This window comes from Aotus nancymaae, unplaced genomic scaffold (genome assembly GCF_030222135.1).
Source record: "Aotus nancymaae isolate 86718 unplaced genomic scaffold, 86718_ANA_hifiasm-v0.15.2.pri h1tg000040l, whole genome shotgun sequence".
Classification (NCBI taxonomy): domain Eukaryota; kingdom Metazoa; phylum Chordata; class Mammalia; order Primates; family Aotidae; genus Aotus; species Aotus nancymaae.
The window spans coordinates 40,049,805-40,075,884 of record NW_026988454.1 but is presented as its reverse complement, the minus strand read 5'-3'; the positions used below and the strand labels follow the sequence as shown (position 1 = coordinate 40,075,884).

Genomic DNA, 26,080 nt, shown 5'->3' with positions numbered 1-26,080 from the left:
CCAAAATGGAGCTTAAAAGTTTCTAAGTTACTCTCATTATATACTTTTTTTAATAAGCATGTGATTCCATTTAGTTCTACATCCTACTAATAGCAGATAAGTATCATCCTTGCTCCCCACTAAATAATCTGTTTTGTGTGTATGGTTACCATTTTTTTCCACTTGTAGATTTAAAGTGTAATAATTTAAAAACTATATTTCCAACAGGAAACACATATTGTGATTTAATACAGAAAGTTTGAATTTTAAAAATTTTAGTACAATCAGAAATCTGCAAAGATTGGAGAAATGAGGCTTTCCCAAAGAAATTGATGGTGAAAAATATCACAGGCCATTCTCTTTAATACTGAACTGCTAGTAGGTGGATGCTATCTAAAAATAGTGGATATACTCAGAGGCATATTTAAAATAGCTTTAATGTTGTGTAACTGCCAAAGGTTTGATCCTTATATCTTTTAGTGGATAAAATCCAGAGAATAATTACAGAAATCTTCATTATTTTTTGTGGGTAACATAAAAATGAACTGTTCAAGCAATCAGAAAACATTGTATCAACAAAAGAAAAAAGATATTCACTAGGAATGAAAACCACAATTGAAAATTCAAAATTACTTGATAATTAACTTAAAATCTATTTACAACAACGACAAGCCCCGAACAATCAAACAAAAACTTGGTAAATTCCACAATGTAGTTAGGGTCAAACTTGTATGGAGCTTGCAAAGAAACTGGCAAGGTGAAAAAGCCATACTTATTAAATGCCCAACCAAACAGTTCTAACATTCAAGAAGGATAGCTTGGAATGATTGAAGGAGAGATGAATCATAACCTTGATATTTATTTCACATTGGAAAGTATGGACACTAATAATTTAGGAATTACTGATCTTTGTTCACTAATTTTATAAGGATTATTTATACTGAAATAACCGGTAAAAATAATTTTTTAAAGATATATGATATTTTAAAAAATGAATGGAATAAAACATATGGATGGGTGAATGCATGGAAACAAATCTGTGATGCTGACTTTGGCGGGAAAGGTAGCATTTCTGTATCCTGCAGGAATCAGCAGCCCTGCAGTCACTCACTAATAATACTTCCTCTCAAAGAGTTTGTCTCTTGGTTTTCTATTTTTATTTTTTTCTTTTTCTTTCTTTTTTTTTTGAGATGGAGTGTTGCTCTGTTGCCCAGGCTGGAGTGCAATGGCACGATCTCGGCTCACTGCAACCTCTGCCTCCGAGGTTCAAGTGATTCTCCTGCCTCAGCCTCTGGAGTAGCGGGGATTACAGGAGCCCATCACTATGCCCAGCTTTTTGTATTTTTAGTGGAGACGGGGTTTCACCATGTTAGTCAGGCTGGTCACAAACGTCTATTGTTTTTTTTGTGTGCTTTACTGAGCTGGAAAGAAATGCTGGATTTTGTATAATATTAGTAGGAAAAAAACGTTTAGATGCTTATCTTTTTAGATTAATCTGTAAAGAAATGGGAGATAAGGCCAGGTGCGGTGGCTCAGGTTTATAATCCCAGCACTTTGGGAGGCTGAGGTGGGTGGGTCACTTGAGACCAGGAGTTCAAGATTAGCCTGGCCAACACATTGAAACCCCGTCTGTACTGAAAATACAAAAATTAACCAGCCGTGGTGGCGGGCGCCTGTAATCCCAGTTACTTGGGAGGCTGAGGTGGGAGAATCATTTGAACCTGGGAGGTGGAGTTTGCAGTGAACTGAAATTGGGCCACTACACTCCAGCCTGGGCAACAGAGCAAGACTCGGTCTCAAAAAGAAAAAAAAGAAATGGGAGATGAGTTTGAAAACTTGCTCTTTTGACATGTATATGTGCTGGTTTAAGCAGAGAAAAATACTGATCAGATTTTCAATTATTGGAATTACTCTTTTTAAAGTGAAGAACTAAAAACTTTTCATAACAATGGCTAAAACATAGGTTAAAATGACGAATCATTGTTTTGCCTAAGGGTAAACTGGTTCTCAAAGTTGGCTTATTATAGCCAAGACATTTTTTTTTCTTTAAATGGTGTTTCACCATGATGGCCAGGCTGGTCTTGAACTCCTGACCTCAGGTGATCCACCCACCTCAGCCTCCCAAAGTGGTAGGATTACAGGCGTGAGCCACTGCACCCGGCTCTCAGCCAAGACATTTTAAGGGTAACTTCTCCCTGAAAGTGAAATTGTGAAAGCTTTTATTGGTGAATTACATTTCACTTTTAATTCTGTTGCAATAAGATTGCAACAGAATTAAAGTGTGAGAGCTGTGAAGAGTTTTTATCGACAACAAAATTGTGAACACTAATTCAACTACATGAAATTAAAGTCTATGTAATTTGTTATTTTTCCTCCTTCAAAAAGTTCCTTGAACTATTGTTTTCCTAAGACAATAGAAGAGACGGCATTATATCTCACATGATGCAAGTCCTTTGACCATAAGTTATTAAGTTTTAAGCCTGTTAAATTTAAGTTTTAAGCCTGTTAATTTTAAGAATTAAAATCTTTAATTCTTATTTAATTCTGTTAAATAACAGAATTTCTACCAGCAGTTGTCTGAAACATTAAAATGTGCTATCTCTTTAGTAGTATTCTGGTCATCTTGTCTTAGTGATTATATTATAAAATTTCCAAAACAGCAAAAAACCAGTGTCAATTTGTATGCACATTTTTCAGTGGGTTCAGGTTCTCAAAATATGCTGACACAAGAACAGAAATTACTGTACAATATAAATTCAGGTCAGCTTAAGTTTTTGAAATAAGCACATTTAGTGCAGCAAAAATTAAGCATGTGTGGCAAAAATATGCACTCTCAATCCAGCTGTGACTAAACAAAGAGGCAGAGAAGAAAACCTTTTTTTGTTGTTGCTGATAACAAGCAATTGAAACATTTAAAAATTTCATTAATTCACTCTTACCGTAAGCGGCCTGAGATGATCTATGAAAATAGTTTGCTATTCACTTGACCCAGAAAACTCCACAAAATCATGCAAACCAAGAGGTTCAAATCTTTGTGTTCATTTTAACACTCATGAGTCCACCCAGGCCATCAAGGGTATGCATAAACAAAAAGCCACTAAATATGTCACTTAATAGGAACAGTGTTCACTACTCTGATGTCACAAGGGTGGAGTTGATAGGTGCGCCCAGGACAAACAGTGGGGCTGGACACAGGGTCAGTGGTCCAGAAAGAGTGCTGAATTTTTGCTGCACGTGTTTAATAATGCATAATAATAATATGCTGAGTGAACTTAAGGATTTAGACAGAGAGTCTCTGGTCATTGAGCATATCCAGGTGAACAAAGCACTCAGGACACGCCGCTAGACTGATTAAATCCATACATTAACTCCCCTGCCTCACTGAGATGATCCTTATGGAAAAGAAACAAATTGTTGCTAAACCAGAAGAGGAGGATCCACTGAAGAAAAAGATGTCCCAGAAGAAACTGAAGAAACAAAAACTTATGGTGTGATAATAACAAAATAAAATACATGCAAACAAAAGTTTTTTTAAAAAATAGAAATCTTGATTCTTTTTCTTTCTTTCTTTGTTTTTTTTTTTTTTTTTTTTTGAGACAGTTTCACTCTGCCTCTCAGGCTTGAGTGCATTGGTACAGTCTTGGCTCACTGCAACCTCTGTCTCCCGGGTTCAAGTGGTTCTCATGCCTCAACCTTCCAAGTAGCTAGGATTACAGGAATGCACCACCACACACGGCTAATTTCTGTATTTTTAGTAGAGATGGAGTTTCTCCATGTTGGCCAGGCTGGTCTCTAACTCTCGACCTCAAGTGATCCGCCTGCCTCTGCCTCCCAAAGTGCTGGGATTACAGGCTTGAGCCACCATGGCGGTTGAAATCTTAATTCATTCAACATAATCTCTGCTGGCATTTTTTTTTTCTTTTTTTTGAGACGGAGTTTCGCTCTTGTTACCTAGGCTGGAGTGCAATGGCGAGATCTTGGCTCACCGCAACCTCCTTCTCCTGGGTTCAAGCAATTCTCCTGCCTCAGCCTCCCGAGTAGCTGGGACTACAGACATGCACCACCATGCCCAGCTAAGCCCAGCTAATTTTTGTATTTTTAGTAGAGACAGTGTTTCACCATGTTGATCAGGATGGTCTCTATCTCTTGACCTCGTGATCTACCCGCCTCGGCCTCCCAAAGTGCTGGAATTATAGGCGTGAGCCACCGCGCCCGGCCTCTGCTGGCATTTTTCTAAGTGCTTGGCATAATTAGTGAATGAAGCAGATAGAATCCTGTTTATAGACTATACATTTTCAAGTTAAAACCCTTCAAAGTTAAAGAATTTTCTCTTAACAATGGGCTGCTTTAGACACTATTAGAGACCTTGCGAGGACTGTTTCTTTTCTCTCCTATTAGAGAAAACTTTCTGGAAACAGTCAAGAAACACTGATTTAGATGTTCTGTAATTACTCTAAGAACCTAGGTAGCTAATCAAGAATCAGAAGGCTCTTAGGATAAGTGTGAAAGAAGTCAGTTGATAGAACTGGGTGACCTCCAGGGACATCTGTGTGGGACAGATCCATCTGGGGGCACTTCCTGTTCCCACAACAGAAGGAAGTAGTCCTGTGGCAGAAAGTGTCTGTTCTCAGAGCCTGGACTTTCTCACTGGACAGTAATGGATCAACACGGGATATTCTTGCTCTTGAGGTCCCTTTTCCTGTGCTCCATGCAGCCCATCACCCCACCATGTAGAAGAGCTCAGAACAAGTTGATTCAGTTTCACTCTTATACTCACATTGCATTTCTTTCTCCATGAGACTGTATCTGTTCTTACCAGTGCAGTACAGGTGTTCCCTATGCTCATCAACGTCATATTTATATAGACAATTTTGAGTAATTTTATCAGTTCTAAAAATGCTCCTACTCTTTGTGTACCTATTTTTGATTTCAATTGGAGAAAAATATATCTTTTAATTTTTGTTCTTATTGTCAATTATATGAAAGTATAGGTGGTTTGTTTTATTTATTATGTTTTCAGGTAAAGTTTTAGGTCCTGAGGATAAAGTTACAAAAAATGACAATAAATGGGAAGTAGAGAGAAAAGGGAGGATCCATCCCCACCGCATCAATTTTGTTTCTTTTTCAGTCTCTCACAGAAAAAAAGCCTCCTGGTGGTTTCCTATGAATTTTTTTCTGAAAATATCCCGGAGGAGGGCTCAAGCTGCCTAGAGCCTCCATTTATTTCAGCTTAGTGGTGGTTACTCTCCTAATTGCCTACAAATGGGTCCTCAGTTGCCATTGTAGTCTTTTTAGGTCCCAACTTTAGTAAAGATGTGACGTGCTGGTAAAGACTTCTCAATTCCTCTTTCCAATGGACCTGCATCCTACTTCAGGCTGTATCTCTTAACTTTCCTACATGCTGGTCTCCAGGACCAGGATCTGGATTGCATTTGCCAGTTTTTTTTTTTTTTTCCCCCCTGGATACTTTAATTCTACCCTGGCCCAAGGTCAGGTCTCTGCTGTTTTAGGAAGAGATCTCCTTGAGGATGGACTGCCTGTCTGACCTCTAGCACTGTCCATCCTGGAGTCCTTGATGTAGTGCTTTTCCCAGCCCCCGGATCTGTCTGGGAAGTCTAGTGCTTGCTTTTGTTAAGTAGGCTACCTCATAAATTCATTTAGCTCTGGCTTTGTGGGCTACACGGCCACCATCTTTAACTAGGTGGCATGGCAGGTCTGAATTTCTCTTTCCTTGCCTCAGCTTTCCTAGGAAGAATCTTTATTCCCAATCATTTACCTCCCGATTTTTCATAGATGGGGACTTTGGCCCCCTATTACTCTTATATGTAACTGCCTCTAAACAATACTGTGGGTGCTTCTCTGGCTTTCACTGCAAATGAAATATTTTACTACAGATATCATTAACTCAAAAAACCCTTTACTGGGTTAATTTTAAACAGAAACTTTTAAGAAAATTGAAATAAATATATAATTCAGGTTAGACAATTTGGTTTTGAGACTAATCAGCATTATGTAAGAAAAAATCTGCAGATCCCAAATAGCTAGATTAAATTCGTTTAATGATTCTTATAAAATTGCCATGAGTAAGTAATTGAAAAATAAAGTTTCAAAAAGAAACTGGCAGCAGAGCACAATTACAGTCACATTGCTTAACAACAGGGACATGTTCTGAGAAACGTGCCCTCAGGCAATTTCATCATTGAGCAACATCACAGAGTGTACTTACATAAACCTAGATGATATAGCCCACTACACACCTAGGGTTGATGGTATGGTCTGTTGCTCCCAGGCTACAAACCTGTACAGCATGTTACTGTACTGAATACTGAAGGCAATTGTAACACAATGGTAAGTATCTGTATACGTAAACAGAAAAGTCATAACAAAAATATTGTATTATAATCTTATCATCACATATGTACATTGAACTGGTTTTGTGCAGCATGTGACTGTAATTTCGAGTGAGATTTATGTTGGAAATTTCTGTTTGCTTGCTATGGTTTGAATATATCCCTCCAAAATTCATGTTGAAAGTTAATCTCCAATATTAAGAGGTAGGGCCTTTAGGAGGTGATTAGATTATAAAAGCTCCTCCCTCATGAATGGGATTTAAGGCCCTTATAAAAGAAGCTTCACACAGCATTCAGCTGCTTCTTGCTATTATGTCATTTCTCCATGTGAGAATAGTGTTGGCCCCTTCTGCCATGTGAAGACACAGCAATGAGGCACCACCTTAAAACCACACAGCAGCCCTCACCAGACACCAAATCTGCTTGCAGATATATCTTGGACTTCCCAGCCTCCAGAACTATAGAGAAATAAATTTCTATTCTTTATAAATCACCCAGTCTTGGTGTTTTATTATAGCAGCACAATGAACAGATATTTCAAGCAAACTGCTCTTATTTATTCTGGAGTATATATAACTTACAAAGTGTGGAACTATTCTCCCATTTTTTGAAGATTGAGGTCAGGATTAAGTTGATGCTATAGATGAAGACTGCTTGGCTATTTGTTGGGTTTACTTCAACCTCATGTGCTACATACAAAATTTATGTAAAATCAGGGTAAAGTCATTAAAAGTGGAAATATTTTGTTAAAGTCTTGTTCACAACTTCTTGAATTTGATAACACCATTTAAGTCAGGGTGATGACTTTTGATGATCACTGAAAGAATGAACAGAAACTCTCAATGAGAGAAAGATAATTTCAGTGTCATGTATAAAATGCAACAAGACAAAAGCAAAAAAGAGCTGTTCAATCTTTTTCTTTCTCTTCTCTTCCTTGGGAAAGGAAGACTGGGAAAAGAGCCTGAGCTAGGAGTCTGAAGAGCCATCTGTTTAACTCTCATCTTGGAAAATATTTATTCAAATTATTATCTTAACTACTTAACTTTTCCTTCCTACTTAGAAATCACTATGCTTGCCTTGAAATTTATTGTAAGAAGCAGACAAGTCAGGAATATGAATGTGCTTTGCAAACAATAAAGTCACAGATGCACATAGGACATTTATACAGGGGAGCAGAACATGAGTGAGTCCAGGCTTAGATTTTGTCCCTGTAACCTTTGCAGCCATGCAGACCTCTTTGAATCTCTGGTTTCCCACCTCTAAATGAACTTGTTCTGGGTTCTTAGGTCTTTCAAAATCTAGACCCTTCCCTAATTTCTAGATTTCTCCATAGCTTCATATAAACAGAATTTTTCCTAGGAATTTTTAATTTAATCTATTGGATTAATAAGATCATTGAAACTTGTACAGATTTTAAGTATCATGATTTTATTCCCACTAAAACAAAAAATTATTTTCTATGATGAATATGCATACAGTAAACATGATGAGAAATCATCTTTGGTACTTGTCTGTAGAACCCCTCATCCCCAATTTTTGTTTTTGATTTGCAAAGCACATTTTTTTTTGTAGGAACATATTTTCAGGGTAAGATGAACAAGTCATAGTTGTAAGTTCTGATAATATGTACTTGCTACTTAAGAAAAACATGCAGAATTTAAAGCAAATAGTACTATAAAAAATCTGATTTTCTTGAAAATTATTAATTTTATGATGTAAATGCAAATCTTTTAAAGGTGAAAACTTTTTTCAAAGAAGACTTTTATCAGACTCAATTAGCAGTTGAATGAGTACAGAGAGGATGTCAGTGTATGAGAAGCCATATAGAGTTTAGTGTGGCCAGGAGCAGGAAGTCAGGAAGGTTTGGCTTCAATTCTATTATCTAGAGATATTTTGGAAGAGGCCAGAGTGAACTGTGTAAATATTTGAATTTAGATTTCATAAGATACTCAGCTTTACTGGAGTTCACTAAAGAAAAGGAGGGAAAGAAAAATGTTCTCAATGTATACAAATGCCACACACAGTTGTTTTTATGCTTACTTTATATGATAGCTGCTAACAGCTGAAGGAGATTTCAATATCAAGCAGTTATCACAAATGTGCCTAAAAATAATTTTAAAGATCTTTGTAGGGAAGCAGAAACTCTTTTAAGTCCAGATGTTTTCTCAGGATAACTAAACCTGGTAAAATCACCTATGTAGTAGTAAATAATATTTTATGGCCACATCTGCAAAATGAAATATGATCATCTTCATTGTCTATATAAAAACAAATGAAAGTTATGGGTAATTTTTGATAAAATGAATTATACAAAGCATCATTTATAGTTTTATATTTGGCTTTGGGACATAAGGCAATATGGAGAACTTATGTGACACACACACACACACACACACACACACATACAGAAACTCAAGTACTCTTCTCTGCCTCATTCTTATTCCTTTTTGAGATCAGCCCATTATATCAGTAATCCTCTGCTGAACTAAAATAATATTTTTGCTCCAAAAGTCTGCTAGGGAAAACATCTATATGTTTTTAAATCAAGTATTTCCAGAAATGCTTACAAGTCCCTTTAAATCTAGCAATGATAGCATAATAAAGGGTATATTTTTGGGAGGAAAATGCCCACCTAAAGTACAAATTTACCGGTAAAAAATCACAAAACATCAAAAAATATTTTCAAGGATTATTTCCATTTACCTAATAGGCTTTTCCATTTAAGAATTATAAAATATTTAAAAAGAGAAAACAGAACATTCAAATAATCTTAGATTTTCAATTTTACAATTAAGGGTTTGGACTAGATGCTAATTTATTTTTCTCAACTCTAATTTGTCAACATAAAAAGGTGTTAAAATGTGTCCCATTGGTTCATTCAACTGTTCATAGAAAAAAGTGGCTTAAAATTGTGAAGCCTGAAAGTATAGCTGTTCTAATTTACAGATAACAAAGGCAAGTCCTAGGAAGAAAAAATTGACCACCCAATGGTATCCATCCATTCAGAGATCAATCAATGTCATTGTTTTCAAATCTACCTGATCATCAATATTTTGCTTTTTTGTTTTATTAAAGGCTCCAGAGTCCCAGTCCCTACCCCTGGAAATTTTGCTTTAGTAATTACAGGGCGAAATCAGAAATTTCATTTTTTTAAGGAGATCCTCAATATTTGAAGGAAACACAGATCATACCAGCCTACTTGGGATACCGTGATGGAGGAACAGATCGGTTGCACAGTCCTTGGGCAGACTCTTCATTGTCACACAACAGCATTTTCCTAATAGGTCCATCATTTTATGACCCAGGGTTCCACTTTTCTGGTGTTTTCTCCCCTCTAGCTGGAAAGCATATTATGAGAGTGATATTACTTAGTGACTAGTTTACTTTTCTTTGATAGCTTCCTGTGGAAAAGGATCTTCCTGAAGGAAATAAGAATTAAAGGAGTAGATTTATAGACCTTAGTTACCATCTGATCCAAATCATTCTATAAGTTTAATTCCACTTAACTCCTGAAACTGTAAAGTATGAATCTAAACATCACCATGCTACCATCTTAAGCCTTTCAAGGAAGTCTACAATTTGAAAATTATTTTCTTTACCTCAAGTAATGGTGTACAATGAAGTAAATTTCTCTAAATGGTTCGAATACATCATAAGGAGATGGCTCTTGGAATATGTTTGGCATAAGAATTTTCTTAGTAAAAGAAAAGCTTAAGTAGAATTAATAGCTAATAACATAACATAATTGGTTTTATATAGAGATAGTAGAGAGCAAATTTCCTTCTAAAATCTTCCATTTAGAATTCCAAGCCCCTTAACATTCATATTTCTGTCAGTTTTCAATATAGATTTTGTGTGTTCATTGTATGCAAACTATAGCCAAAATATGCATTTCTATTCCTGATGCTACTGTGGGTGTCAAGGTTTAGTTTAAACCTTTTGTTTTTATAGCACACTATAAGAAGTATAATTCATCTCTCAATGAAGTATTATTCCTGATCTTCCTTGTTAGTAAAATAGTAAATTAGTTTGTTATCTATTAATTTTAAGAAAAAGGTTAGAAAGAGAAAAAAATAATAAATGACTTACCTCTAAGTATGTATGACTCCATGTAAGGCAGCTAAACTAAAAGCTTACCATAATTTTAAGAAAAACTAAAATTTGACATTATTTAATTTCTTTTTGCATTCCATTTAGGAAATGTTTGTTAAAACATTTCCTAAGTGGAATAAAAACAGGCTGATAAAATAAATTCATTATTTAGTCATGTCATTTATAATGCGGTCTCATGATACTGGCTCTGAGGATTAAATATGCAGTTAAAGACATACTAGACTACCAAATAATATATAAAACATTATGAACATTTTATGCTTGCTTTAGATAGCTGATCTATTAAACTTGTGACATTTTTATTTAAAAAGAATAAACAAGGAAATCAATGGTATTATTTTATCCTTAAATGGGTTAAGAAATTATTTATGAGTTATATTTAGAAATCTACCAATGTTAGATGTGTGCATAATTCTTCTTTTTCAATGTAGCTGGGGGCCAAGGAAGTGGCTAATTAATATCTGTACTGCAAATGCCTTAAGTGGATACCTATTAAAAGGTATACAAAATATAAACAGTATTGTATATTTTCAAAACTTAAATAAACACAAAGAATATATAGGTATACATGTTATAATTTCAAAGTCAACAGTAGCACATAAGTTTTTCATATCTAAATACATACTAGGATACTTCCTATTTCAACACATGCACCTACAAACACAGGGCCATGCACATAACCTTGCTTTCTGCCACTTGCAAGAAAGAATATACAATATTATACATTGTTTCAACTTATATCATATTGGAAAATTAATGAGAATGGCATAAAAAAATTCTGATCTAAGAAATCAAAATACAGGAAGATAATTATTCCTTAGATTAAAAACACTGAAGACTGATGGAAAGTTAGGATTTAAATTGCTTGTCGGAAGAGAACAGGACTGCCTATAAACACTCAGAATGCTATTTGACAAGTGGGACTAGAACCTCTGTAGCATAGCAATCCAGACCAAAGACTTAAACCATTGATGCTTCGGATCGCAGAGAAATGGTACAGTTGTGGGTAGTTCTCCGCAAGGCAGGGGGTGCAGATGGAGATCTGGATGCCCATCTGGAGGGGAGACGGCGATTTGCTGGTCTAGCAGGTCGGGAAAATCCTTTTCCATGTGAGGCGTTCACTGACATGGATTCCTAGGACACAAGTAAAGACATTCCTCTCACTCTCTGGGAACTAAGAATGGGCTTAATATATGATGGGTCTCAACTATAAGATGAATCTGTTAGTAAATTTACAAGAAAGAAAAAGCATTGAAAACTAAAGAAGATACTTGCCTAATATTTGTGATTTTGAATGTTTTAAGGCAATTCAATTTTAATATGGAATATGGCACTTGATAGTCTTGTACCTTTCCTCACACTGACAAATTTTGATACAGTTAATCTCTTTGTAGAACTAATGATAAGCTCAGGATTTAAAAGTTCAAGTTAAATAAATTGAATATCATGGAAATACAGATGTTTCTTAGTGGGCTATTTGGATGTTATAGTGTTATTTAAAAATAAAAAGATAAATTATAGAAGAAACTGTTCATTTATGTCAAGTTATTGACACTTTTAGAGGTAATAAGCTAAAGGCACACAAACCAAATGATCAGTGCTTTTTTTTTCCCACTATCACTGGCACTATCTATCAAAACCTTAAAATTATCATTAAAATACTTTTAAATATATCTTCATTCTAATACTAATACAGAGTTGCTGTATCTTGGACATGTTCTGATGACAGAAAACCGTTTCCTTCACTTTTTTTCTCTTTTTAAAATTCCTTTTCTTCTTTCCTTTTATTTTAATGGAAGAAAAGCATTCCTTGGTTCTTAAAATTAAAACAAACACAAAGCTTCCATAACACACTTTATACACTGTGTTCTTACTGATGCTTCTTAGACCCGAAGAAGCCTGTGCTCTTTCATCTGAGCTAGGCAGTGAGGATGGCCTCCTATTTCTATTTTGGCCATGGCCTGACAGTAACCTGCAGTTTCTTTTTCTTTTTGGAGACCTATTTTTTAGATTTGTTCACAAGGAGAAAAAACAAAAAACAAAAACTACTTCTAAAGATCTATAGTAGAGGACTCCTCACCAAACTCCCAATGAATGCAAAAAGGGAAATCACTTAGTATTATTTCTTGCTAGTTAATGATAATTTTGGTTGGTTATTGCACAGATATTTCTGTTTCCTATCTTTAGCTACAGGATGTTGCAGACATTGATGGGCTCCACTAAAAAGCAGAGAAATACAAAAGCAGGATACTTTTTGCACCTTATGGAAACAGGCAAGATTTCTCCTAAGTTGGATGAAAGCTGATATTTTTGCAGGCTTTCAAATCCACATAATAACTGTTTACGCCAGAAGGAAAAAACTTGCATAATAGTTTAAAATCATGCTGCATACCCACTGCATTCTATGAAACTAGGAGTTTTGAAGCATTTAATAATAATAACAATATGTCACCTTGTAACTTTTTGTTATGTTCCTAAAAATTATATGAATAAAAGAGAACTGTTGTATAACTCTTCTTTGTGAATACCAATTTCTTTGACCTCTTTTTCTCCTATAATAACTAAGGAAGATTATATTCTTTCATAAATCGACAGGAACAAAAAAGATAACAGTTTAGTTAAATGTCCATTTGAGTGGGTTTTTTTTTTTTTGGTCCATTTCTATGCTAAGAATACATACAAATAAAAATAACCTTATTTATATATACTATCTTTTAGTTCCACAGATAAGAGGACTCTGTTAGGCACTGTTTTAAATGATGTGTATTTCCCATATTCATACTAATATGACTAATCCTATGAGAAAGAACATAAGTGCTGAGAATGACTGAACTAATCAGTTAATAACTGAAAAGTGAAAACGATTTTTAAAATATTTTCCATACATTTAAAAGAACCTTTAAAAGAATGAAATTCTATAAATCAAGAAATATCCATTCTGAATATTTTTTCAAGAAAGAAAAACATTTGATCTTCTTGAGCTTTGTAAAGCCACTTATTGTATTTATGGTTTCCCATTTCAGGATTTTTAATTTTTTTTTTTTTTTTTTTTTTTTTTTTTTTTTGAGGCTCTGTCACCAGGCTGGAGTGCGGTGGTGCGATCTCGGCTCACTGCAGCCTCTGACTCCCTGGGATTCAAGTGATTCTCCTGCCTCAGCCTCCCGAGTAGCAGGGATTACAGGCACGAGCCACCATGCCCAGCTAATTTTTGTATTTTTAGTAAAGACGGGATTTCAACATGTTGGCCAGGATGGTCTCCATCTTCCGACCTCGTGATCCGCCCGCCTTGGCCTCCCAAAGTGCTGGAATTACAGGCGTGAGTCACTGTGCCTGTCCCAGAATCTTTAAAAAGTTATAATATACTATTCTCAGTCTTGAAAACACCTTCAAGGTTCATGTTGAATTATATTTACTTACAAACAGGGTCAAGAGACTAAGAAGAGTCCAAAACTTGTGCCCTCATTCTGTTTATATGAATGGGACATATAAACTGAATTCAGAGCCATTTCTAATACGGATGCTACCAAAATGCGTTATTTGCTTTCTCACCTCTGTTATCTTTTTCCGATCTATTCCTTGCTTCACTTTCTGTCCCCCCCACACAGCTGTCTTTTGCTGAAACTCTTGTTCCATTTGGAGCATTTCTAAATGCTGACTTAATGTGGCACCACCACTGACATAAGAATTACATTTGGTCCCATTATCCCGGAAGCATTTAGAATTTTCCAATGTAGACTCTGTTGCTGTTTCATAAGTTTTCAGCAGCTTTTCCACAACACCATAATTTGACCTGGGATCAGCTGACCTCGGGCGGCCAGACAAATTACTTGGTCTCCAGTCATGCTCGTGGAGCATATTCCGATAACTGCGAGGACTTACATGTCCCTGCATTTGTCTGACTAGGTCTGTTGTGTATTTCTTGGTGGGATTATCAGGCACATTTTCCATGGGCACAGGCATGTGCGCACTGGCTTTCCAAATACCAGACACCTTGTTACTTTCTGATATGATACCTGTGTGAGTAGATGAGGTATCACAGGGCTTGGGATCCTCCGATGATTTGGAGCAGCTTTGATTTTGCTGTATTGCCTGACAATTTCTATCCGTTCTAAATACAGTCCTGTTAAATTCATCAGTCTTTGCTGCCAGCTTTTCATTCCTTATAGTCCTTTCAAAGCCACAACTGAAATTTCTAAGTGGGTTACTGCTCTCTGCCACTGAAGTGCTACAGTCATTACTTACATGAAGATCGGGATGAGATTTAGCAGGGTGATCTGGGATCACCATTTCATATTTTGGATTATTGGGGGTAGAGCAGGTTTTCTGAAACCACAAAGTAGAGGGGCTCCTTTTTGCACCTATCCCAGTGTCACATGACCACATGGTAAGCCCAACATCTTCATTACTTGGAGGCTTGCTATCTATCTTGACTTCTGGTACCAAAGAGGAAAAGATGATACCGTCTTTCAAAGTTTTCCCTTCATTTGGATACAACATAGACATCTCATGCTGTCTCAAAGGGAAGTGAGGGTTGTAATTCCTTTCACTTTGACCCTCATGGGGCACCCAGCTGTTGTGGTCTAACCTTTCCTTCCATCTTTCATAGGCTTGCTGAGAATCCGAGCTGGGAAAATTTCGAGAGGTACTTCTTGGAGGAGGAACTGGTGGAGTTTCATTTCTTTTCAAATCGATTGTATCAGTTCCACATTTTTTCATAGAATTGCTCTGGAGCACATTGGTACAGCTCAGATTCTTTCTATTTTTCTGTTTTTCTTTCTCTAAACTGATTGGAAGAATGCACTGGTCATTGTTGATCATGGGGTCCCCATGAGGTATATTAGTTACATTTGGCATTTCCTGGAGAAAAGAATCTGACTTCATCCTAAACAATGATAAAACATGGTGTATTAGTTATAACTTTATTTAGAATAAGCTCTCAAAAGAAACCATGGCTCAAGCAATGAGCTTCTGCTATAGGAAAAGGAGTCACAACTCCCTCATGTATCATTTTTATATAAACCTCGCACTCAAAAACTTCAAGTCCTTTTATGGTAGAACGAAGTCTACCTCTCAGTGTTATATTCAATGTTCTACATACTCTGACTCCAACTCTTTCCAAACTCATCTATCATTTTCACTATTAGCTGAGACTTCACCTACCCTCAGATTGAACCATGGAGTCTCCTGGGTTTCTGCTACTGGCAATTCCCTTTTTTGTAGCTTTTGTCTGGCCATTCCCTTACTTACTCTCTGCCTGCTGAATTCTTATTCATTATGTAATGTGAGCTCAAGTTCTTCTCCTTGAATTTGAAATAACATTTTAAATAGTAAGATAGAAATCTAAATAAAAGTGCAATGAGGCATGAGTAATTCCCAATGGAAGGTGTTATTTGGCCTTGAAAAAAAAAGGAAAAATTTTTTGGATGATTTGAGTTAAAGATATACAGGCAAAGTGAGCTGTGGTTAAAAACTATGGCTATTCAAAGGAAGATGAGTACTTTGATATGGATGAATTATAAAGCAGAGTTGGGAGGATAATGAAAAATAAGAGAGAAACATTAGGTCATGTCAAATTGTAATGTCTTTGAATTACAAATTAAATATCTTACACCTTGTTCTAAAGGCCATGTGGTGACAATAAGAACTTTTTATTAGGTATGATTTGTAGAAGAAAATTGGCAAGTAAATTTTCTGAGTTACAGTAAATAAAAATCTAAATATCATAATTCAATCTTAATCACACTGAAACAGGTAAATCATATTTATACCTCTTCAAATTATTAAAAAAATGAGATAACTTACAAGAAAATGTGGATAAATACCTATTAACAGAGAACAGAAGCAAAACTAAATGGGCAAACAGAGGACAAAGTTATGTTTAAAACATGTTTGGCTAAGAAAATATATTGCAAGTCAGCACAAAAATTCTGAGCTTCCTAACAACTAATGAAAAGGGAATGCATTTGTGTAGCTTTCTAAATGAAGCATACTGCCCCATGAGGAGAGATAAATGTTGATCCTAGAATAATCTATCTTTACTTAACTTGTAGAGAATTCAAATGTATCTGTTAATTTGGCTAAAACTTACTAAGTATATACCATTTCCAAACGGAAACAGCATTTTTTTTTTTGTGGCATGTGTACATATTTACAATATGTTGTTCTGAAAATTCTGTAGGCCTCCAATATAGAAATACTAATTGAAGTGAAATAAAGTAATCTTAAGCATTAAACATTTCAGAACATGATTACATAATCAAAACGCCACACTGTTAAATCTGACATCGTTTAATGATACATTTAACTGAATTAGCTGAGTTGCACACTCTCATTGCCCAAATGCTCAGAATGTGAAAGAACTAACTAGAGGTTACTTACTAATTTTTTTTTTTTTGAGACCGAGTTTTGCTCGTATTGCCTAAGCTGGAGTGCAATGGTGCGATCTCGGCTCACTGCAACCTCTGCCTCTAGGGTTCAAGTGATTCTCCTGCTCAGCCTCCTGAGTAGCTGGGATTACAAGCATGTGCCATCACACCAGGCTAATTTTTTGTATTTTTAGTAGAGATGGCATTTCTCCATGTTGGTCAGGCTGATCTCGAACTCCTGAGCTCAGGTGATCTGTCCGCCTTGGCTTCCCAAAGTGCTGGGATTACAGGCATGAGCCACTGTGCCTGGCCCATTTACTAATTTTTTATGGAACGTCTACCTTAATTAAACACCAAAAAGAGTAAAGAGTTACTAACAGTCAGAATACAAAGAGAATTGCAAGATTTGCTTTAAGAATTAGTGAACAGAGAAATATACAATTATAATTTCTGGCCTTGTGCGGTGGCTCACACCTGTAATCCCAGCATTTTAGGAGGCTGAGGCAGGGAGATTATTTGAGGTCAGGAGTTCGAGGCCAGGCTGTGCCAACATGGTGAAATCCTGTCTCTATTAAAAATACAAAAAAAAAAAAAAAAAAAAAAAGCTGGGTGTAGTGGCTTGTGCCTGTAGTCCCAGCTACTTGGGAGGCTAAGGCAGAAGAATTGCTTGAACTTGGGAGGCCGTGGGTTCAGTGAACTGAGATCACACCACTGCACTCCAGCCTGGGAAACAGAGCAAGATTCTATTTCAAAAACAAACAAACAAAAAATTAAAGTTTCTATTTCCCACCCTAGATAATGCATTTTAATAACTCACTAGTTCTTACATGTAAGGAGGAAGCAGTTTGGATTCATTAAAAACAATATTCTTTTTGATTTTCCAGTCTAAAATAATCAGATGTATCTGCTTACCTTCTATGGTTAGACCGCTTTTGAATTTCCTCTTGAAAGCTGCACAGTTCTTCACTAACCTTCACAAGTTCTTCAAGAGCCTTTACACATATAAGCAACAGCACGTTAGCACTTTGAAATGTAAATATTTCTTTAGAAACAGTGCTAGGCCAATCACATCTTACTTACTGTATTGAGGGCGCCAGAACAGCTCTTGTTCTCTTCCTCAGAAGTACTCAGGTCAGGCCAGGCCTCACATTCTTTTTGGGTGTCTGTAGCCGGAGGATCCAAAAACCCTACTTTTGATTTTTTTGTTGCTTTTTGTTCCTTACACATTTGATTTCCTCCACTGACTAAGCTCTGCTCTGTTTTATTTTCATTTCTCAGACCATCTTTGAGATTCATCCTTGTAAATTCACATTGCCCTACATCAGGGTAATTTGGGGAAGATTCTACTATTTTGTCTGGAATGGTCTTCTCATAGTAAAGATCAATGATCTTAGCACGTTCATTCATATTGATTTTCCTCCGAAGCTTTACTTCCTGGCAAAGCTGTAAGAAAACAAAATTAAAATTTCTTTTCCCCTAATTCACTTTGTTAATATTCTTGATACTAAGCAAACTGCTTTGAGTTCTCTTTGCCTTATTCAAATATACTACCTGGGTATTAATGCTTTTGCCTCTAAATAGTGCCTTTAAAATATGGATTTGCTGGAACAAGTTTGATGAAACATAAAGGCTACTTTTAGCAGGGCAACACATAGATGCTAAGTCTTTCTGAATAGCAATCAACTCATTCAAAAATAAAATAAATCTGTATCTGTATATAAATACAGAAACACTGTCACAAAATTAGAATGACCTGAATCAATTACTGGCCATACTACCTAATTGCTTTTAAGGTGTAGTGAGAATTTAACAGTAAAGTCATGGTTTTAAAATGTCTGGTCCTACTTGTACACTGACATTTAACTGTCTAAATAAATGCTTGACAATCTCATATAGTAAGTCAACTTATTCTGGTCCCTAAATAGTCACTTGTCCATCAAAGGATGTTTCCTTTGATTGGTCAATTACATTGATGAGGGCTAAATATTACTGAGATTTTAAAAAATTGTCAAGGTGATACACATTTTTCAAAAGTTTCTCATCTAGAGTAAAACAAATATGACAATACCCTACATGATATAATAGAACTGCAAGGCTTTGATCATCTATTAGTCTGTATTAAATTAGACCCCAAATAACTTCTTTATGAGATCTTAGTTAAACCTGCACACCCTCATTCAGTTCACTTCTGAATAGAGGAAAGAAGTGGCTTTCTCTTTAGTCTTGAGTCACGTAAAAGCTTGTCAAACTTCAAGAGACTGTCAGATGACTATCAAAGCAAATGACTCTATATTTAACAGCCACAATCAACATCTACACCACATGTATTATTCAAGTAATATAACAGATTTATTGCTGCTTAATACATACCGATAACTCAGTTGAGAGAAGCACTAGAAATTGATGCCTGAAAAATATATGTGCATTTATTTTTCTATTGCTTATAAATTTATTAGTATTTATTGTATGAAGTCAGGATAGCATCAAACTGAAGCCATGCATCGATTGTTCGGTCCCTGCCAAATTATTTGTACTGAACTTCTGTGGGCATTATGACTTGGGCTGACCTTGAGGGATATTATAAGAAGCAACCCTAAAAAGTGACATGTTAAATTTAAGGATGGTGTTGGTGACGCTGTCCTGTTTTTGAGAAGTCATGGGTGAAAACAAAATTGCTCTAGTTGCAAAACCAGGGGGAAATAAATTTGCCTTATCATTTGAATTTGAAGATACATGCACCTGATAATTTTTGTTAGTTACTAGAAAGACTCACTGGTACATTTCACATACGATCCTTCCTCTTGTCTTCAGTTCATCTTTCCATTTTTGTTTTTGCATATTTTATATTATACCTAATTTTATGCCATCTTAAATTTTCTTGGGGACTTAGGTGAGGTATGAATAAATAACAGTGTTATTGATGGAAAACGATTTTGTTGAAGGGAATCTAAGTTACTTGGTACTCAGGCCCTTGTCAATGGTTATCTGATTATTCTATCAAAGGATACAGGCAGGAGACTACAGTGTGAAAAAAAATTCCAAATGTCTATAAATTCTATCCAGTTTCTATCTGGATTATTTGAAGTTTCAAATAATCCAAGCATGAACATCTTGGTTTTGTCACAGCAAATGCAATGATTGTGGATAGTGGCTGAACAGAGAACTATGAGCATCTTAATAGCCAATACTGTATCCTCTCATTAGATATTATCACTTAAAGTCACTGAAGATATATGTGCACACCTGGGAATTTACAATTCTCCAGTACATGGCTTAATAATTTACATCTGATTTAACACAGAGAACTTTGTGATAAATGTTAAACAAATACAGTTATGCTTATGGCATGAGGTTATTTTTCCAAGTGTTAATTTCTTAATTTTAGTTTAAAAAATTATATGGATTCTCTGTGACATGTGAAAAAATGTTTCTCTTGTTTCTTTTTACCCCTAGCTTTGAAGCCTGTTAGAAGGTACGTTTTATAAATGTTTGGCATATATATTAGTAAGGGTTGCACAGTGCTGGTATCCAAGTCTTTATTGAAAAGCATCATCTACAGGCATTAGGAGTAAGTACATTATCTAAACAAATTCCCAGCTATGGAGCTGTACAGTACAGGAAGTAAAATGTAAACAGCACTACAGCTACTCTCCAAGATGAAAAAAATGTGACAGCCCTTCTATCTCCCCGGAAAGGGATGTTATCTCTATGAGGTATAATTTGATGTCTAAAGCATATTTCGTGCCTGCTAATTGATAAGGCTAATATTTACCTTAGATGAACGCTGTAGAATTGTCAGAATAATTATTGGACAGTAATCAATTTAATCAGACAGCCACTTCTTTTAACTACACGGCTTTAAAAATTGGCTAGACGAATCCTGCATCCCTTAGTTATTTTGCTTGGATGCTAGAATTGTCTGAGACTGTTATGAACTGAACTTCCCAAACATGTGGGAGCCAATGACCTATGACTACAGATCAGTTTCTGTTGAACTGGAGTTTTTGATTCTGATTTGACTGGAGCATCTCTTTGTTGATACAATCTGAGTATGGGTAGAGGAGTTAAAGGAGCAAGCAGGACAGATTTTCCAAACTATAGAGGGACAAGAAGTATATTCTCCTTTAATTCCTCATGATACACTACATGCCTGCCTTCTCAGCTCTATTTTAGAGGAAGGGCTTGATAGCTACTTTTCTTCAGTTTTCTTCCTACTATGCCAATTCATATTTTATTCACAGTCAATTACATGGCTGTTAGTAAGAAAAATGACTGCACTATGAAAACATAAAGCACTTACTTTGCCTGCAAAAAAGGCCAAGAAGTCTTAAAATAACAACTTTGGTAATGTGCACAAAACCACATAAAGGCAATACTATGGATGTTACTAAAAGAAAGCAAGATAAGCATAAATTATTTCCAGTTGGTGCAAAAGCTTGAATAAACTAACATTAGTGCAAATGCTTGAAGGAAATATTTCAGGGTCAACGGACTGAGGGAGGGTTAATGGGAACAAAATGACTGGTCAGACTCATGATATGTTATTTTTCATAACCTCTTTTCCAATAAATGTGCCAATAAATGTGCATACCTTGATAGAATAAATCTCATGTCCACTGCCATTTTCTGTTTGATATATGATACTCCTTTTGAGTATAATGAGTTATCTAAAATGTAATTTCCTTTAATAGACATTACTCATATATCTTCTTAGGAAGGATCTATGTTCTAATGCCCACTTATAATTTTGCTAATCTATGTCCCACCAAGTATATCTTTCTTGCATTTTACTCCTGGCCCTGGTATTTGAAAACTCACGCAAAATACATACCTCACTTTTGATAAAAAGGCTCTCTAGCCAGAAAATAAGTTGAAACATTTTGAAGTGACATTTGAAATGCTTAATTTTCATGCAATGATATAAAATAATCCTTAAAATACCATTGAGTAATATTATGCTATTTTTGTTCTAATAAAACTGAGAAGTATACCTCTTAGGTGGAATAAGGAAAATAAAAAGTTTCTAATAAAAACAGTCATCCTTCACTTAAACATTAGAGTACATCCACAACAAATTAACTTGTACCTCTTCTATTTTCTTCTGCATAATCTTCCATTGACTTTCCCATTCCTTTCTTTCGTTGTCAAACTGGTCCAGTAATTCCATCTTTTCCTTATGCCAGTTAGTCTCTGTGTTCTCCCACTGCTTATGTAGGTCCATGGCAACAGTGTCAGTGTCGGCAAAGAAGTGTTTCTGCTCCTCTCTGCCTCCTCTTAACTGTTTCTTGGAAGCTTGAAGTTGTTTTATTTGAAGCAGTCTCAATTGCCTTTAAAATAAAGCCTAATATAAACATAACAAGAGAGAGTTCCAAATCCATGTGCTTTCTGGAAATATATTTTATCATTTTGTTGAGCCACTGACATAAACAAACTATAGGAAAATTGGACTCAAAAGAAAAGAGATGACAAGAGTCTATTTAAGAAGAAGAAACTAACACAGTCAATAAAGTAATAAGTATTGTCCAAAGTTTTTTTCCCTTTCTGAGACCAGACAGAAAAATTATAGTGGACAAGATAATTAAATGCACATGTGAGACAATCATTCCTTTAACCACTTATTCTAAAAATAGATTTTTTTCATGAATAGCTAAGAGTAGAAGTATACAATTCAAATGTATGGTCACATCTACACACTGTGGCAGATTCTACTGCAATAAAATTATTTTTTTGGTTCTGATACAACCTGATTATATATTCTTATGACTTAAATTCCTCAGCCAGAGCTGGGTTGCAATCTTAATTCTACATTCAGAGATCAAGGCTGTGCCAAATGTCATTACTGTATTACTTATTAAGACCCCAAAGTTGGTAGTCAACTTGGGACTGATGTACCATCCAGAAACTAACCTAAATTATGTTTAAAAATTCATTATGTCACTTCATAAAGGAAAATCTAGAAGCATCAAAACTATACTGTAAAATATATGTTAAAATTTATCCATGCTCTCTTTTCCTTTGAATAGACTATACACCTGACATAAACTGCTTAGGAAATTGAATACAGAGAACTGAAGAAAACATGTAGCTCAGTTTTCAGGGAATCCTCTATTACATTAAGTAGTGACTAAAACAATGAAATTTCTAGCATTCAGGGTATGCATATTTAAGGTTTGAAGTCACAATTTAAAATACCAGCTATGTAACTCTGGTATAAGTCTGAAATTTCTGAGATTTAGATTTTTACATTAAAATGGGAATAGTCATAGAGCTATTAAAAAAGATTAAATGGCATACTGAATCCAAAGTAGTTTGAGAAATTTAAGAAAGTTTTCTATTTTTGGCTTTACAAAATTTTGTTTTGACTTCAATTTAAGATAATTTTGTATGAATAAAGTCATGTGCCTTTTTAGGAGGTAGAAAAGCATGTTTAAAATGTTCGAATCTCTGTGTAAGATAATTATGCTTACAAGATGTCTAACTCTTCAGTCACTAGGCCATTACCAAATTGCTATGACTTACTGGTGGCAGCTTATGCTAATTACAGACAAAGATCCCAATAGTCAGTAGCTTTGTGGATTCTGGCATTGCCAAATTAAGCCGACATACCCAAGCAGCAAGTGCCAATTTTGTATTCACAGAAGATAATGGCATATTTCATATCCTAAATATAAGATAAATATCAAAGACTAATTTTATTTTTGTCAGACTGTTCTGAACATACATATCTTGAGTGGTAAACAGTTTTGAACATATATTTTTTTGAGTCACAGTCAATGAATTAGAATAGAATAAGAATGAAAAACATTAGCTATATATGCAGGGTTCTACCTTCAAAAACACCCTAATAATTTTGGAATCTATATTGTAACTCTACTCTCAAACTTTATTTGCTAAAGACACTTTGATAATTTTTTCCTATGTCTTTGGCACTAACAGTATTATGATTAATTCAGTCAAGAAAAATATATAATTTCAGATCTATTAAAGGTGCTATCCTGTCTCATTTTATCTATTTAGCCATGCTCAATTTCTAACCTCATTTTTCCACCCCCTCTATCACCCCTTTCTGCTATCTTTCCCACTTAAAAGCCAGTAACCTCAAGTACTTGCATAATAAATATCAATGAAGAGAAAACAAAATGAAGATAGTAAAGAACATAGTTTTTTTGTTGTTGTTTTTTGTTTTAGCTAATCTAATTTCCATTGATCTTGATTACCTATTAATCTTTTAGGTTCATCTAACAATCTTTCATAGGAAATGCAGATAATGTTTGTCTTTAAACTAGCAGACTGCTTTAAAACTATATGTAATTAACTGTGTGGTGAAACTATCCTGCTGACTAGAAAGTATTTGCCACTGGAACTTCTTGGGAAGAATGATGTGGTTTGAGATAATAAGAGATAACTGCAGATTTAACCAAAGAAGCTAAAAAAAGATGAGGACTAATTTCAAGCTACCTGGAAAAGAGGAGCTATGATATTCCACATTTTATCCCAACTGTCTTAAACACTGGAAATGTTCAGAAATCACCATAAAGTCTTTTCTACAATTATATAGCAAATGGCTCCAATTTTTCTTTCTATTCCTGTTTTTGAACCGCTTCCACATGACTGTTGAAAGATGCCAGACCTTTCTCTTTTTAACCTATCAGAAGATCATCCAGGAATACTCTGAATAAGTCTTGCTCCTGGTAAAAGGACTATATCTAAACCCAGGTAACAGTCCTGAATTCAGCAGACTGAATCCTGCACCTATTTGCAAAGAGCCAAACTCATCACTTAATATGGAGAAGAGCCAATCTATGGAGCTTTTCCTTTCCAGGCCCAGAGCAATTGCTAGTGCCAAAAAATGTAATAGTTATGGATCAAAAACAAGCATTTGCAAGAACATTTCTATAGAGCAATATCTGTGCCAACTTTTTTGTAGAAGATTTAGCCTTATTAGAATCTTGGTCTTGTCATAAATATAATGTTAGATGTAATGCAGCCAAATATATTGCTTCCACCTCTAAATATAAAGTGGGGGGCCATAGAATTGTTTTGGAGATTAAATGAGCAAAAGGGAAGATGCTTAAGAGAAGTGCCTAAACACTGCTCTGGATCATAGCAAATGCCTAATACATACTTGCTTCTTGTTTTCTTCCTTCCATCCCTTGTTCCCTCCCTCCCTCTTCTTGTCTTTCCTCCCTCCTTCCCTTTCTCTTCTCTTTTCTTCATCTATCCCTCTCCCTGTTGTTATCTAAAAAAAAACCTGATTATTTTGATCTTTATTTTAAAGTGAGATAGAAGCAAGTGTAACTGTGTGAACGCTCATCTTTTCCATGATCGTCTTTTGCCTTTTTCAAGTATTTCAAGGATACATGTCAAATTAAGTATTTAAAGAAAAGAAGTTTTATTGTTAGTAAAAAGTTGAACAAATCTTATGTAAAACTGCTTTTGTTATAAATCTGACTTAAATATTACATAACAATCAAACTAAAGGGGCAAATTTGTAGAGACATAATGTTTCGTAATGAGAAGTTATGGGGTAAAGTGGTTCAGGAGATTCAAAACTCGATTTAAGTGCTCTCTACTGAGGCAAAAATAAAAGTTCTTTTTGTTCCTAGTTGTCACTCATTTTTTCGCACAGATACTGGCATCTATGTGGGAGAGAAGGAAGGATTTCTGCTATCTGTGCCCCCTACCCCATATCTCTTTGACTCTCCAGTTTATGCTGTTCCTTCTAGAATTCCATTCAGAAATGGAATAGAAAAAAATTATTAGAGCAAATGTAAAAGGACAGAGTGAGCTGCATTACTTAATTACACACCCCAACTCTAGACCAGCATTGCATAATCCTTTTTAACTTACTTCCCCTTTCCAAGGGCTGAAAGCCAGAATTATAAAGAGTTGTGAGTGGGTTGCATAAGTATGGTGATGGGAGGCAAATAGTTCTGCTAGCCTTCCGGCCCTACCAGTAAGCAAACTTTAAGAGTAACACACAAGTCTCACAAGAAATTATTTTCATCCCCCAAATTAGCCTCAGTTTGGTCATGGCAGCAATTCTTTCTCTGAGAGGGGCTCCATTCTTAGGACACCTTGGTCACTACCCTTTCAACCTCCATCTCTCGCCCATTGAAAACTGGATTATAGCCAAACAAACTCGACAGCGTTCCTTAGGGGTGGCTGCTCAATTTCCACTTCTCTCTTTTTAGATTATTATTTAGAGTACTTGTTTCTTGCTGTCCTTTTTTCCTTTTGCTAAACACATCATTTTTCATATAATTAAAGGCT

The 26,080-nt window shown here is 35.4% G+C and overlaps 2 protein-coding genes and 1 long non-coding RNA gene across 5 annotated transcripts in view; 1 reads left to right on the top strand and 2 right to left on the bottom strand.

Annotated features, from left to right (window-relative positions):
• The window catches only part of LOC135268330 (uncharacterized), a 121,231-nt gene that overhangs the window by 58,844 nt on the left and 36,307 nt on the right, over nucleotides 1-26,080 (top strand). The gene's annotated exons all lie outside the window — the stretch shown is intronic.
• KIAA0408 (KIAA0408 ortholog) lies at nucleotides 399-22,028 on the bottom strand. The gene is made up of 5 exons (XM_012435111.3): nucleotides 21,894-22,028; nucleotides 17,888-18,250; nucleotides 17,720-17,799; nucleotides 13,992-15,324; nucleotides 399-11,576 (listed from the first exon to the last, which is right to left on the bottom strand). The coding sequence occupies exons 1-5, from the start codon at nucleotides 22,026-22,028 to the stop codon at nucleotides 11,403-11,405; spliced, it is 2,085 nt and encodes a 694-aa protein (XP_012290534.2). The 3' UTR covers nucleotides 399-11,402.
• MTCL3 (MTCL family member 3) overlaps nucleotides 22,054-26,080 on the bottom strand; it is a 67,480-nt gene continuing 63,453 nt past the window's right edge. For 2 of the 3 annotated variants that reach the window (XM_012435112.2, XM_064360712.1), the window contains one exon: nucleotides 22,062-22,148. The gene's annotated coding sequence lies outside the window, so the exon portion shown is untranslated. Of the gene's footprint in view, nucleotides 22,149-26,080 lie in introns of all 3 variants that reach the window. The other variant, XM_064360713.1, reaches the window with a different exon arrangement.

What these genes read in the sequence shown, in the direction of transcription:
- KIAA0408 (XM_012435111.3), bottom strand. Translation starts at nt 22,028, where the DNA reads ATGGACCTACATAAGCAGTGGGAGAACACAGAGACTAACTGGCATAAG. An exon ending in TGCAGAAGAAAATAGAAGAG is followed by an intron (nt 18,251 to 21,893) that starts GTACAAGTTAAT and finishes GTTTTCTTACAG; the next exon opens with CTTTGCCAGGAAGTAAAGCT. An exon ending in ATCGGAAAAAGATAACAGAG is followed by an intron (nt 11,577 to 13,991) that starts GTGAGAAAGCAA and finishes CTTGTGTCCTAG; the next exon opens with GAATCCATGTCAGTGAACGC.